Source organism: Archocentrus centrarchus, chromosome 4 (genome assembly GCF_007364275.1).
Source record: "Archocentrus centrarchus isolate MPI-CPG fArcCen1 chromosome 4, fArcCen1, whole genome shotgun sequence".
NCBI lineage: Eukaryota > Metazoa > Chordata > Actinopteri > Cichliformes > Cichlidae > Archocentrus > Archocentrus centrarchus.
This window is the reverse complement of record NC_044349.1, coordinates 17,658,795-17,671,205: the sequence shown is the minus strand read 5'-3', so window position 1 is coordinate 17,671,205 and position 12,411 is coordinate 17,658,795. Positions and strand designations below refer to the sequence as shown.

The 12,411-nt window shown below is 39.4% G+C and overlaps 1 protein-coding gene across 3 annotated transcripts; it reads right to left on the bottom strand.

The window, feature by feature from the left end:
* Positions 1-1,740: 1,740 nt before the first annotated feature.
* Positions 1,741-9,704, bottom strand: srsf11 (serine and arginine rich splicing factor 11). 3 transcript variants are annotated; one of them, XM_030726832.1, is made up of 12 exons: positions 9,345-9,704; positions 8,035-8,168; positions 5,159-5,268; positions 4,319-4,408; positions 4,178-4,224; positions 3,961-4,091; positions 3,622-3,703; positions 3,391-3,504; positions 3,116-3,205; positions 2,850-2,921; positions 2,590-2,767; positions 1,741-2,483 (listed from the first exon to the last, which is right to left on the bottom strand). In XM_030726832.1, exons 1-12 carry the CDS (start codon positions 9,464-9,466, stop codon positions 2,283-2,285), a joined length of 1,371 nt encoding a protein of 456 aa, XP_030582692.1. In that variant the 5' UTR covers positions 9,467-9,704; the 3' UTR covers positions 1,741-2,282. The 3 variants fall into 3 exon arrangements, with proteins under 3 accessions (XP_030582692.1, XP_030582695.1, XP_030582693.1); XM_030726835.1 differs by lacking the exon at positions 9,345-9,704 and adding an exon at positions 5,532-5,651 and having other exon boundaries at positions 8,035-8,173; XM_030726833.1 differs by lacking the exons at positions 8,035-8,168; positions 9,345-9,704 and adding an exon at positions 5,532-6,032.
* Between the last annotated feature and the right edge of the window lie 2,707 nt (positions 9,705-12,411).

Below are 12,411 nucleotides of genomic sequence, written 5' to 3'. Positions count from 1 at the left end.
TCATGTGACATAATTTGAGACTGTTGGTTTGTAAATGGCAACAGTTGCTTTTTTTTTTTGTACATATGTTGTTTTAACAAAACATAAGAAAAAAAAAATGAATCTCTTAATTCTTTTGTTAGTTTTTTTTTTTGGGGGGGGGGGGGGGGGGGGTGAACCACAATAGAGATGCGTGGAACCAGTAACCTTTCAGCTGTCTGAAAAGCTCAAAATCGCTCTGTAAAAAGCCAAAAGGTGGATGCTAAAAAAAAGGAAGGAAGGAAAGGTTACAGTGTAAGGAGTTATCGTAGGTGCTGCTATGGTTCACGAGCTCTTAATGTTGATACAGACAGCTTTCTGCAGGATGTTGCTATTGTACTGGTGGCTCAGAGTTGTTCAGCATCCTATTGAAACACCATATTATATGCATATTTAGTATAACCTGATGCAGTTTGACTTTTCACATTACATTCCATAGTTCAGGTGCAGCGAGTGGAAGTGTGCCTCTTTACTGACATTATGCTTTACATTTATTTGATGCTCCTTCCTGACTTCAGCTGCTTGAATTTGACGTTTTCTGTAGGAAATTATTCATCCATGTCTAAATGTCAATTGTACAGCAAAAACTGTTGTATAAGTCTGCGACACTATTTTCATATAAAATGTACTGAAATAAAAAGCCACATATCTAACAGAGTTTGGACTCCATGTTTTCTAATAGGCAAATTCACTGATCAGCCACAACATTCAATTGATTGTTTTGGGGGGATTTTTTGTTAAAAATGAAACTGAGGTAGGCAGGATAGTTTTTGGCTGGGTAGAATAGAAAATCCATAGTGACCTTTAAGAAGACTGTTATTCAAGTGCTTTCAGGCCACCTGAGCTGAAATGATACATAATTGGGCACGTTGTGTAAGAAGCAAACTCATATGAGAGAGTGGAGTTTGAATCTGGCCTGAAACCTTTAGTTTTGATGCACAGGCACTCGTACCTGTGGTGGGAGGGGCTTTATTTACAAATAATTCTGACAACAGTTCAAACTACTGCAAAGTAAAAGTGGTTGAGAGTACTACAGTGGAACCCTTCATTTCTTTATTTCTCATTTCTTTTTTGTTAGGAAAATCAGAAGCAGACATGGAAATACAGTATATAAAGCAAAAAGAGTTTGTACTATTCGAATGCGCTTAAAGTCAATATTATCACCTTTATTCTTCAGCACAGCCTGAACTCTCTTAGGCAGCTTTCTTGTAATTTCTTTAGGAATAGTTCACCAGGACATTCAAAGCTCTCTTTGCATTTTGTTTCATTGTGTCAGGATGATCCCACACTGCTTCAATAATGTTGAGGTTTGGGTTCTGGGGAGCCAATCTATGACTGATTAGTGCTCTATTGTATATCCAGGTATGCTTTTACTGCACTGGAAGTGTGTTTGAAGCCACTGCCAATAGGACACTTCCCAGATGGTATTGCATGGAGGACCAAAATCTGATGACACTTGTCTATGTTCATAATCCAATCAATTTTGACAAGATCCCCAACACCACTGGCTGAAATATACCGCTGTCCCTCGAGAGTCCTCATGCATTTGAGCCCTTCACAGTGAAAACTCCATGAATGTGGACACCAAAGACAAGGACAACGGGTCATTTTTAGGCAGTTGGCTGAGGGATATTTGTGAGCAGTTCACAGGTACCCAACAATTTTACATTTAAAGAGAAATAACCACTGAATAAATGTTATTGTTGAAATAACAAAACCCAAAACAGTTTAACCCAATTTTATTTGTTTCCTCTGGAAAATCTATTGCAGACAACATATTTCATTGCCACAACACATTTCAACCTACAATGTACAATAATAAAGGGTTGTAAATAGGTCAGCAGAGATGAAACACAGCTGGGTGCGTTACAGTTGAAGCAAAACGGTTCATTTGAAAATGGTGGGTGGAAAACAACTAACAGTCTAAATAAGGACAAAATCCCAACCAGTAAAATATGTACAGATCCAGCGTTTTAGAGGAAAACACTGTATCCTACTGTCAGGAAGACAAACAGAAATCCCAACAATAACAAAACCTTTAAAAAGTACAGCAATGACAATTTAAAACCAAGTTTCATGTTCTTCATATTTTAGTAATTGGTTTCTTATAACTTTACAAAAATTCACCCCCCCCCTCCTTCGCAGTGTTTCTACGGTTAAGACAAAATCTGTAACTTTGAGCGATCAGGCACAGACATATTGTGGCCTATATTAAAAATATAAAAAGGACAGTGGAAAGATGATGCTATCTGGTTCGGATGTTCTTAGTCGCTCATTTCCATATCTTCTTGATGGTGATCGTCTCCATTCAGTTTGGACTTTTTCGGGATTTGGCCCTCAGACCTCTCCATCTCCTGGCTTTTGGGGGATGAGACGGAGTCAGAGTCGCTCTTCCTCTCATCCTCCTCCTCCTCTCCTTTTTCACTATCATAACCTTGCTCCTCCTCGTCATAGTCCCGGGTCACCTGTGTCACATTTAATCATGTTAATTAAAATTTCTACATGCTCAAGATGGTATTGAGTAATGCATCTAGCCAACTGTCGGTAAGAAATTCCCTGCTCTGGGTGTACCTTAACATCTCCTTTCTCACTGTCGGACTTGCGGTCCCGATCTCGTTCTTTATCTTTGCTTTTTTTCTTCTTACTGGTGGAGCGTTCTCGTTCGTCTCTGCTCCGGTCCCTGTCCTCTCGCCTGTCTCTATCCCGTTCCTTCTCGCGGTCCTTGTCCTTCTTTTTTTCCTTCTTGTGGCTGTAAAGATAATAAAAACATTTTTAGCCTTAGCACTCAAAATAAACTATATTTAACTGTACATTAAATGGGGAAAACTCACCGTCTGGGAGACGGAGACCTGGAGACCCTTCTCTTAGGGGACCGAGAAGCACTACGACTTCGCCTGTGCCTCCTGAGACACACAAGAGGAGCAAACACATTTGGTTTCATTAAAAATAAAGTTAATTTTTAAAAATGTAGCAGCAGCTACATTTTTACATCACAAACCGTGTTGTCACGCTGACTTTATCCACCTTTTCAGAGTCTACGGCTGTGCCTATCACCTGCATTCCATCATCATCATCACACTGTATCCAGACTACTCACCGACTAATGCTCCGAGACCTCCGGGCACTGCTGTAGCTTTTTGGGGGAGTCTTGGATCTTTTCTTGGACTTTTCCTCCTTCCTCCTGTCCCTGTACAAGATGAAAGCAAACAAAACATTACCAAACAACAGGCAACAGGGAAAAGCAGCCTCCTAACAGTGCCAGTGAGGAACACATAAGAACATTGGAGACGTATATTGCCAACATTTTTGCAATGATCAACATATGGTCAGAACAATCATTTTGCTCTTTGAGATAACAGTGGCGTTGCTGACCTAGATCTACTGCGACGGTTTCTATCCCGGGAGTAGGACCTCCTCCTTCGTGGGCTCTTGGACCGCCGCCTGCTCCTCGAATGAGACCTACGCCGAGATCTGCTCTTCGAACGTCTGTTCAAAACAAGCAGCAGCACATTTTACAACAATTACTACAAATACACTAATCATGAAACCAGAACTGTTAATTTTGCTTTATCCAACACAGTCATAGATTCGCCTCTACAGTACCTGTGTCTTGAACGAGATCTGGATCGCCTACGTCGGGAACGGGAGCGGGAGCGGGAATGTTTGCGCTTGTCATCTTTCTTACCTGCAACAATAAAGACACAATTATGAGGCAGTAGTAACTTACTGCTCACATGATAAAAAAATAAAAAATAAAATATTTTAAAAAATAAAATAAAAAATTTCAAAGCTCACTGAACATCAGTACACAGGTAAATTTAATTGGAATTTCATTTCTGAAAATACACAAACTGCTCTATGAAACAAGCAGGCCTGGTCCCTACAGTCTTGAGGACTGAACCAGTGAGTTTTAGGTGAAGAGCATGCTGAACAAATACTCACTTCCTGGTTCAATAGCTGCAGAAATGAGAGACTGGGCCTCGCGGACTCTCTTCATGGCCTCTTCAATCTCTTTATTTGATGCGTCAGCCTTCAGCCCTGGATTCAAGTTCAATCCGGCCGCAAGATTCAATCTGCAAGTGACATCAATTATTTAAACTCAAATAAATATGTATGCTGACTGGACTGCACACCCTGTTTGAGTGTGTAGTTCTCTTACTTTGGGTCCATGGATTGCATGAGCTTCAGGAAATCTGCAGAAAGAGCCTGGAAAACAAGGAAGGCAAAAATATTGCTATTATTTTCAGAAAGAATTTTTCTGCTTCAACATAATTCTGCTATGAAGGTAAGTGATCCTTACCTGAGGGTTCATATTAGGTCCAGGCATTCCCATAGCAGCCATTTGCTCAATGCTGGGAGCTCCAAGACCTCCAAATGGCGTCCCTCCCATCTGAAATGTTGAACATAGATATTCAGAGCTAAAAGCGCAGCATACCATATTTTTTATATATATATATATATATATATATATATATATATATATATATATATATATATATATATATATATATATATATATATATATATATATATATATATATATATATTAATTAGGGGGTGGGGGGCTTTTATAGGATGCTTTTAGATGTACTCTCTCTCATTTCCAGTGATTTGTGCTTTAGAAAGAAGACGGTGATTGTAACTGCGCCTCAGGCTGTGTGACAGATCACAGAAAACTGTGTTCAGCATGCCACATTCAAATTTTGTGGTTTAATAACTTAATCTGTTAAAATGGAGGCATTACTAACTCTAAACCATCAGCAGCTTGTTCTGTTTAAATGAATTATTGCGTTTGTTACCAAATTCCCTCAATAAAGGAGAAAAAAGCCAGGCATGTCTTCTTTTACTGCAATGAGGGAGATTTATGCCAATTTCAGTCAGATTCTGATTTTTATGTAGCAATAATACAATTGACAGCGTGGTGTTTTCATAGTTGGCCTCTACAGCTACACCAGAGGATGGACCACAATGACATAGTGTTTACTTGACCATAAAAACTTTGCTCAGAGTGACGGCTGCATAGAAGGTAGAGGTAGCTTCGGAAAATCATCAAGATTTAATAATACTTAGAAATGGGAAAGAGAAGGCCAAAATACATTAATATTTTATGATATATTTACATGAAAATGTAAAAACTCACAGATGCCAGAGGATTGGGTGTTGGAAGAAGGCCTCCCCCAGGCATCATTCCTGCCACAGCATTGGCTGGAGCCAGCAGCGACATAGCTTTCGATTCATCGGGAATGACTCCTAGAGGAAAAACCAAGAATATTTCAGTTCACGTTCCAAGACGACATCGACAACACTCAGACAAGACTTGCAGACAAGCCACCTCAGTCTAACTACTCTGTAGTAAAGAAATGAAAAACAAAAATCCACTTTTTGTCTTGTCTGTAAATCTTGATCCCTGACTTTGTTTTTGTTTTGTTGTCAAAGTATGATTGTAGGATTAGCAGCTATGAGTTTCAAAGTCACAATACACACTGTGGTCAACACTGCCAAGATTTTATCACCTGTACTTGTTTTTTAAGTCATGAACCAAACGTAAGCAAGCACAGCCAGTTGTCCCGTGGGATGTGCTCTCAACTTTCATTAGATGTTTTATGAACAAGCGACTCGCGCCGGCTGCTTCGCTATAAAGCACACAAAAACATTGAGATACAGAAAACAAAGTTCATGATTTGGGTGTAGAGACAAGGGTACATATTAACATCACTTACCATTACCAATACAAAAACAGAAAAGGCTTAGTCATTTTACCTTTTCTGGTCTTTTGCTGGTGGTCATTTTGTACAACCCCACCACAAAAAACACTTAGTAACCAGGTAAAGTACTGATAATCAGATACAGTACTGCTAGGTTTTAGCCAACACACAAAAAACAACAACAACAAAAAAAAACTATACAATAATCTGCACTGTACAGTTACAGGCTATTGCCAGCAAAGGTAGTGATAAAAATCATGAAAAATATTCCCAAAGCTGAAGAGAACCAAACGGTAAAAAAAAAAAAAAAAAAAAAGAAATCACAGAAAAAAAAAAAAAAAAAATCTCATCAGAGATGACCATCCATAGCTGTGCAATCTGAAAACAGGCTATTTTTAATCTGACATGATTTTTTCTTCTTTTTTTTTTTTTTTACATTTTAAAGGGGGGAGAGAGAGAGAGAGAGGGGGAGAGAGAGAGAGGAGACATGCGCCCACACCCACACACACACACACACACACACAACAGAAAGGACACTTGAGAAACAGGATAAGGCTGCAGAAGACAAAACTGTTGGTGGCATTTTCAGCAGGGCCTGGTAAATAGGGCTGGCTGAACCAGGAAAAAGAACTGTAAAACACAACAACAAAAGAAACACCACTGTTAAACGTGAGATTCACTCAACTCGTTCAGAGTCATGTTTGGAAAGGGTCAATAAAAAAATTTAATATAAATGCATTTCTACTGCAACATCAAGAGTCTTAAAAGTACTTTTATCTCTTGTATGTTAGTGAAAGTTGGGGAATACAAATTCACAGTGTAATAATCATAACAACAATAATAACAACAACAACAAAAGGCCTTGGGAAATTAAGCCAGTAAATGCCAAGGGCACTTCCTGTGCTTATTATGATTAAAAGGCAAATTAAAATTAACTTCCACAACACCTGCTGGCCAAAACTCAGTAGATGATGGCAAACACCTTTAAAATCTAGTCTAGCATGCACAGCTGATTAGTTCATCTATCTTGCATGCTTTGTGCTGGTGTAGGGATGTCCCGAACACTTTTTTTTGGGTGCCCAATCAGATATTAATAACAGACCAAGTCTTGATCCAGTATTTATATTTTCCTTGTAATGTAACTGCATGATAAATTCCCAGCCAAACACGTTTACATTTAAATTAAAAAAAAGAAAGAAAAAAAAGCCAGTCCAATTCAGCCATTTTTGTTTGTGTGTGTATGAAGGGGACTGACTCAAAATACCCACACAGGTATTTTCACTTATTAAGCTGATCAGACCTGTTCTCAGGACTCTGTGGATTCATTGCACTGTGCACGAGTGACCTCACCCCAACTCTATTCCTATTTCTTGCAACTACTGCAGTGGGGCAACTTACTCCTGGAGTCTGCTGACCCAACCATCACAGCCCCACCCAACCTGATCCTAAAAACATGGTCAAATCAACCAGTAGCCAAAACACCTGTGTGTACATGCAGTGCATTTAATGCTTTGTGACTGCACAGAGGAATGTCACTGTGAATCTGATGAGGCAGCAAGCCATTTCAAAGTACGTCAGACAATACTGATTACCCCGTACTGCCAAGTTTTAACATCTGGTCAGCAGATTGCAAACAGTTAAAATATAAATAGAGGATCAGAAATGGTTCAAATATGCTTGGATTGCCATGACAATGTTCCACTTGCTCGGGGTATCCCTTAATTGGCGCATGCCTACTAAATGACTCACATTTTATCTGAAAATATTAAAATCCTTTGAACATGTGAGGAAATGAGACTGCCCTGCACCCTTTCTTCCCCATCCCCTAATTTGATTAAGGAGTTGTGAGGTTATTTTTTTAAAGAAAAGATGCCTTGAACAGAGAGGGGGAAAAAAAAGTTAATATTTTACTGCAGAACAAGAGAGAGAAGGGGCTTGCGAGCCTGGTGCCATTATTTTTTCTAATCTCCTGATGGCATCAGAGGACCACTTTCAGCCAGCAAGGAAGGGGCTCTCTGCAAATGACTTGTCCACTATGAAAACCACAACACAAATAACAGAGAGAGAAGTTTACAGCTAGATTGTAAGACACAGACACAAATGTACATTTCCCTTTTACATACCTAGAAATGCCAAGCACTAAAAAGCTTAGCCTTTTTTTGTGTGTGTGTGTTTTTTTTTTAAATTTGGTCAGTAGAGGGAAAAAAAACTCAGTGTCTCAGACAGTGCTTGCAAGTCTATCAAATACACCTACACATTGTGATGTATGTTCAGAGACGACCACAGCCAATGGAATAAAACAGACACCCACCTTCAGCAAAAGGGACCACGATCAAGGCTCTGTCCACGAAGACTGTGTTCGTCAGGTGCTGAGAAACTCCCACGGACTCAGCCTCAAGGAATTTTACAAAACAGACACGTGAAGTCACAGGCAAGGGAGAGTCACTGGAAGAAAATACAGATATGTTGTGCAAAGAATACAAACAAAGAGAGACAACAATGCCTTCTTCAAACTCTGTCTGCGTCCACAGGGACAAGCAAGCTAATAATATAAGCACAGGAGTGACTCTCATTCCCTGCAGCCTCGGCATAGCACAACACAGCATCACCCAGAGGTGAAATAAAGCCTTCTTATTCTGAGCCTATTGTACACTTAGCATCACAGTATGAGAATAAAACTCAAATCACTAATGCTATCAATCCACCCCCAGCCCCGGAGTAGTTAAGACTGGTGGCGAGTAAACTTTAAGACAGTAACTACATTGCTGTGACTACATCTATCCGGAAAAGCACCTCCTTAACATTTCCTACCTGTCCAGTAGTCACGGACAGAGAAAACAACACAGAGAGAATTAAGGTAAGAAAACACTGTGTATTGTTAATTACAGCTCATTAACGTCCACTGTGGATCAGGCTTACGAAAGAGAAATTAGTGAAATTTAATTTATGTGTCTTACCACCTAAATAAAGGCACCCACATAAGAAAATATTCCAATTTAGCTCATCCAGGCACGCAACCAACATTTCCACTGCTCAATAAAAGTCAGAACCTGATGTTCCTTTACTCTGTTGCTGATTTAGTATGTGACATTTGAACAATCTGATACTGTCAGCTTCTTTTGTACGAAAACCTGTACAAAAGTCCCACTTTAAATCCCACAGGCTACCAAATGACTGAATTAAACCATTTGTAATAATTTCTCATGTGTAAAAGTTTAATTACTTAATTTTTTTGACAAGGCATTTCTTTTGTAATGTTGAATCAACAGGTAGATTACGGATGAATCGACAAACAGGATGTTTAGCTGCCATGTGTGTGTTAGATAACTGCGTTACACAAACGATCACATTTTTTTTTCCCGAATGATTAATCAACTGTTACGGAACAAAATACACATGTTATATCTTATATAAAGGATGAGCGATTGAAGCATTGTTAAATATGTGTCTAGTGCGGTAAAACCGAGTGAAGCTACCAGAGCCGCGTTCACTAAAGACGCGGGACGTTAGCATTAGCACCGCCGTGCAGCGAGGCCTGCTCGCAGATGTAGGCCTCAGCGTTAACCGCGAGAGACTTTGGAGGAGAGGACATTTTACCAGTTCATAGTTCACAATACTCACTCGGGCGGGAACAGTTTGAGCTCCTCTATGGTTCCGAGGAATCCGAACAGAGTCCTCATCTGTTCGGACGTCGTGCTCGGTGAAACATTTGTCACCTGGATAACGTGCGTGCTGGAATTCATTTTCGCGAGTGCTATAATGTAGCTAGCTGTATGCTAGCAGCGTCCCCGAATTTAAAAAAGAAAAGAAAAATCCCTGAACGTTCACAACCAGAAAAACATCAGGCGAGCACATAAGCTAGCATTCTTTCCACAGAAAGAAGGTGGTGGTTGTTTTTTGTTCTTTTGTTTTTTTTTACTGCAGACAACCCAATAGCCGTGAGCAGAGAACAACAATGCCGCTGCCCAAACTGTCGTGAGGCTGCTATGCCCACTTCAGGTACAGTTTGTAGGCTCGTTCTTGCGAGACCTCCCCCTCCGTAAACAGTTGTCAGTTTACATAAACTCATCATGGGCATGAATGTCATGATAATTTCGGGCTTCTAATGATTTCTTTGAACTTTTTCCAGATAGGAATGATTGTACAGCATACATCTTTAATCGTTTTTAAAAACAAGAATTGGGTACACAAGTTTGAATTTTATTTTGGATTTTCTCTAATCCACACAGGGTCAGAGGTATACATACAGGCTAAAATATACACATACACCCTCACTAATAATTGGTTAAATGTCTCTTAGCAATTAACCAGATACTTTTGGTATCGATCAACAAGCTTCTGACATAATTCTTGCTGGATATTTGACACTCTTCTTGGCAGAGTTAATGGGAGTGTTCATTTAAATTAGCTGGTTTCCTGGTATGGATCCAACTTTTAAGCATAGTCCACACATTTTCAATAGAAACTTAATGTTAGCCATTCCAAAACCAGCTTTGATATGTGTTTGGGATCACCGTCCTGTTAAAACACCCAACTGGGTCCAAGTTTCAACTGTCTAGCTGTTTGAGGTGAAGTTGAAAAATTTGGAGGTAGTCCTCATTCTTCATTATTCTATCCACTTTTTGCAATGTACCAATACCACTGGCAGCAAAACAGCCCTAGAGCATGATGATACCACCACCATGTTTGACAGCTGGTACAGGGTTCTTCGGTTTGAAAGTCTCACCTTTACTACTCCAAACATACCTCTTGTCAATGAGGCCAAATAGCTCTTTGTCTCACCTGACCATAAAACTTCTCTCCAGAAGGCATTTGGCTTGTCCATGTGTATAGCTGCAAATTTCAGCTTTCCTCAGTTGTTCCTGAACATCCTAACTAATTTTCTCTCAATTATGATTGACAGTTTGGGTCTTTTTCCAGACCTTGGCAAAGTGGTGACACATCCAAATAACTTGAACTTAGGTACAGTCATAGGCGTAGGAACCGGGGGGGATGGAGGGGATGTGTCCCCCCAAATATTGGAGACAGGCGCATTTGTCCCAACCAAAAATTACACAGCAGAGGAGAAAAATACTTGATTTTGAAATCTTTAACTCACGTGCTTTTATTTTGAAGACACAACATGCGCTCCCCCCCTTTCTCTGAACGGCTCTGAGTGTTTGGGAGGTGGGAGACAGCGGCAGGAGTCAGAAACTCTTGAATGAGGTAAAACAGTCTTTCGGGATCGTTGCCATGAACAGAGCCGGACTGAGGCATAGGTGACATATGCGGCTACCACCACCAGGGGGCCCCCAAGCTCACATACATTTGTAATGAAACTTTATGCTAGTGCACTGGTAACATTTGTCTATGCACTGGTAACAATTATCTGTGCATTGGTAACAATTATCTGTGCACTGGTAACAATTATCTGTGCACTGGTAACATTTATCTGTGCATTGGTATCATTTATCTGTGCATTGGTAACATTTATCTGTGCATTGGTAACAATTATCTGTGCACTGGTAACATTTATCTGTGCACTGGTAACATTTATCTGTGCATTGGTAACATTTATCTGTGCACTGGTAACAATTATCTGTGCACTGGTAACATTTATCTGTGCACTGGTAACAATTATCTGTGCACTGGTAACATTTATCTGTGCACTGGTAACAATTATCTGTGCACTGGTAACATTTATCTGTGCACTGGTAACATTTATCTGTGCACTGGTAACATTTATCTGTGCACTGGTAACAATTATCTGTGCACTGGTAACATTTTGTCCCCTTAGAATTATAAGGTTCTATCTACGTTCTGAGCAGTTTTGAGATATTGAGCTTTAAAGTTTTGCACTCTGTATAGCAAAAATTACACATGGAATAAGTCTTGTTGACACATGATTATGAAACACACCCTATATGTGTATATTATTATGTATCATATTGTTCATAAGTGGTCAGCAAAATAAGTATATGACAATAACTCAGTTTCGTCAAAAATGTCTGAACCTTATAATTCTAAGGGGACGATTTATCTGTGTATTGGTGACGATTTATCTGTGTATTGGTAACATTTCTCTGTGCACTGGTAACATTTATCTGTGCATTGTTAATATTTATCTGTGCACTGTGCAATGGTAACATTTATCTGTGCATTGGTATCATTTATCTGTGCACTGGTAACATTTATCTGTGCACTGGTAACATTTATCTGTGCATTGTTAACATTTATCTGTGCACTGGTAACATTTATCTGTGAATTGGTATCATTTATCTGTGCAATGGTAACATTTATCTGTGCATTGTTAACATTTATCTGTGCACTGGTAACATTTATCTGTGAATTGGTATCATTTATCTGTGCACTGGTAACATTTATCTGTGCATTGTTAACATTTATCTGTGCACTGGTAACATTTATCTGTGCATTGTTAACATTTATCTGTGCACTGTGGACTGGTAACATTTGTCTGTGCATTAGTAACATTTATCTGTCCATTGGTAACATTTATCTGTGCACTGGTAACATTTATCTGTGCATTAGTAACATTTATCTGTGCACTGGTAACAATTATCTGTGCACTGGTAACATTTATCTGTGCACTGGTAACATTTATCTGTGCATTGGTATCATTTATCTGTGCATTGGTAACATTTATCTGTGCATTGGTAACAATTATCTGTGCAATGGTAACATTTATCTG

What these genes read in the sequence shown, in the direction of transcription:
- srsf11 (XM_030726832.1), bottom strand. Translation starts at nt 9,466, where the DNA reads ATGAATTCCAGCACGCACGTTATCCAGGTGACAAATGTTTCACCGAGC. An exon ending in CTCAAACTGTTCCCGCCCGA is followed by an intron (nt 8,169 to 9,344) that starts GTGAGTATTGTG and finishes ATTTTCTTCCAG; the next exon opens with TGACTCTCCCTTGCCTGTGA. An exon ending in CACCCAATCCTCTGGCATCT is followed by an intron (nt 4,409 to 5,158) that starts GTGAGTTTTTAC and finishes TCAACATTTCAG; the next exon opens with ATGGGAGGGACGCCATTTGG.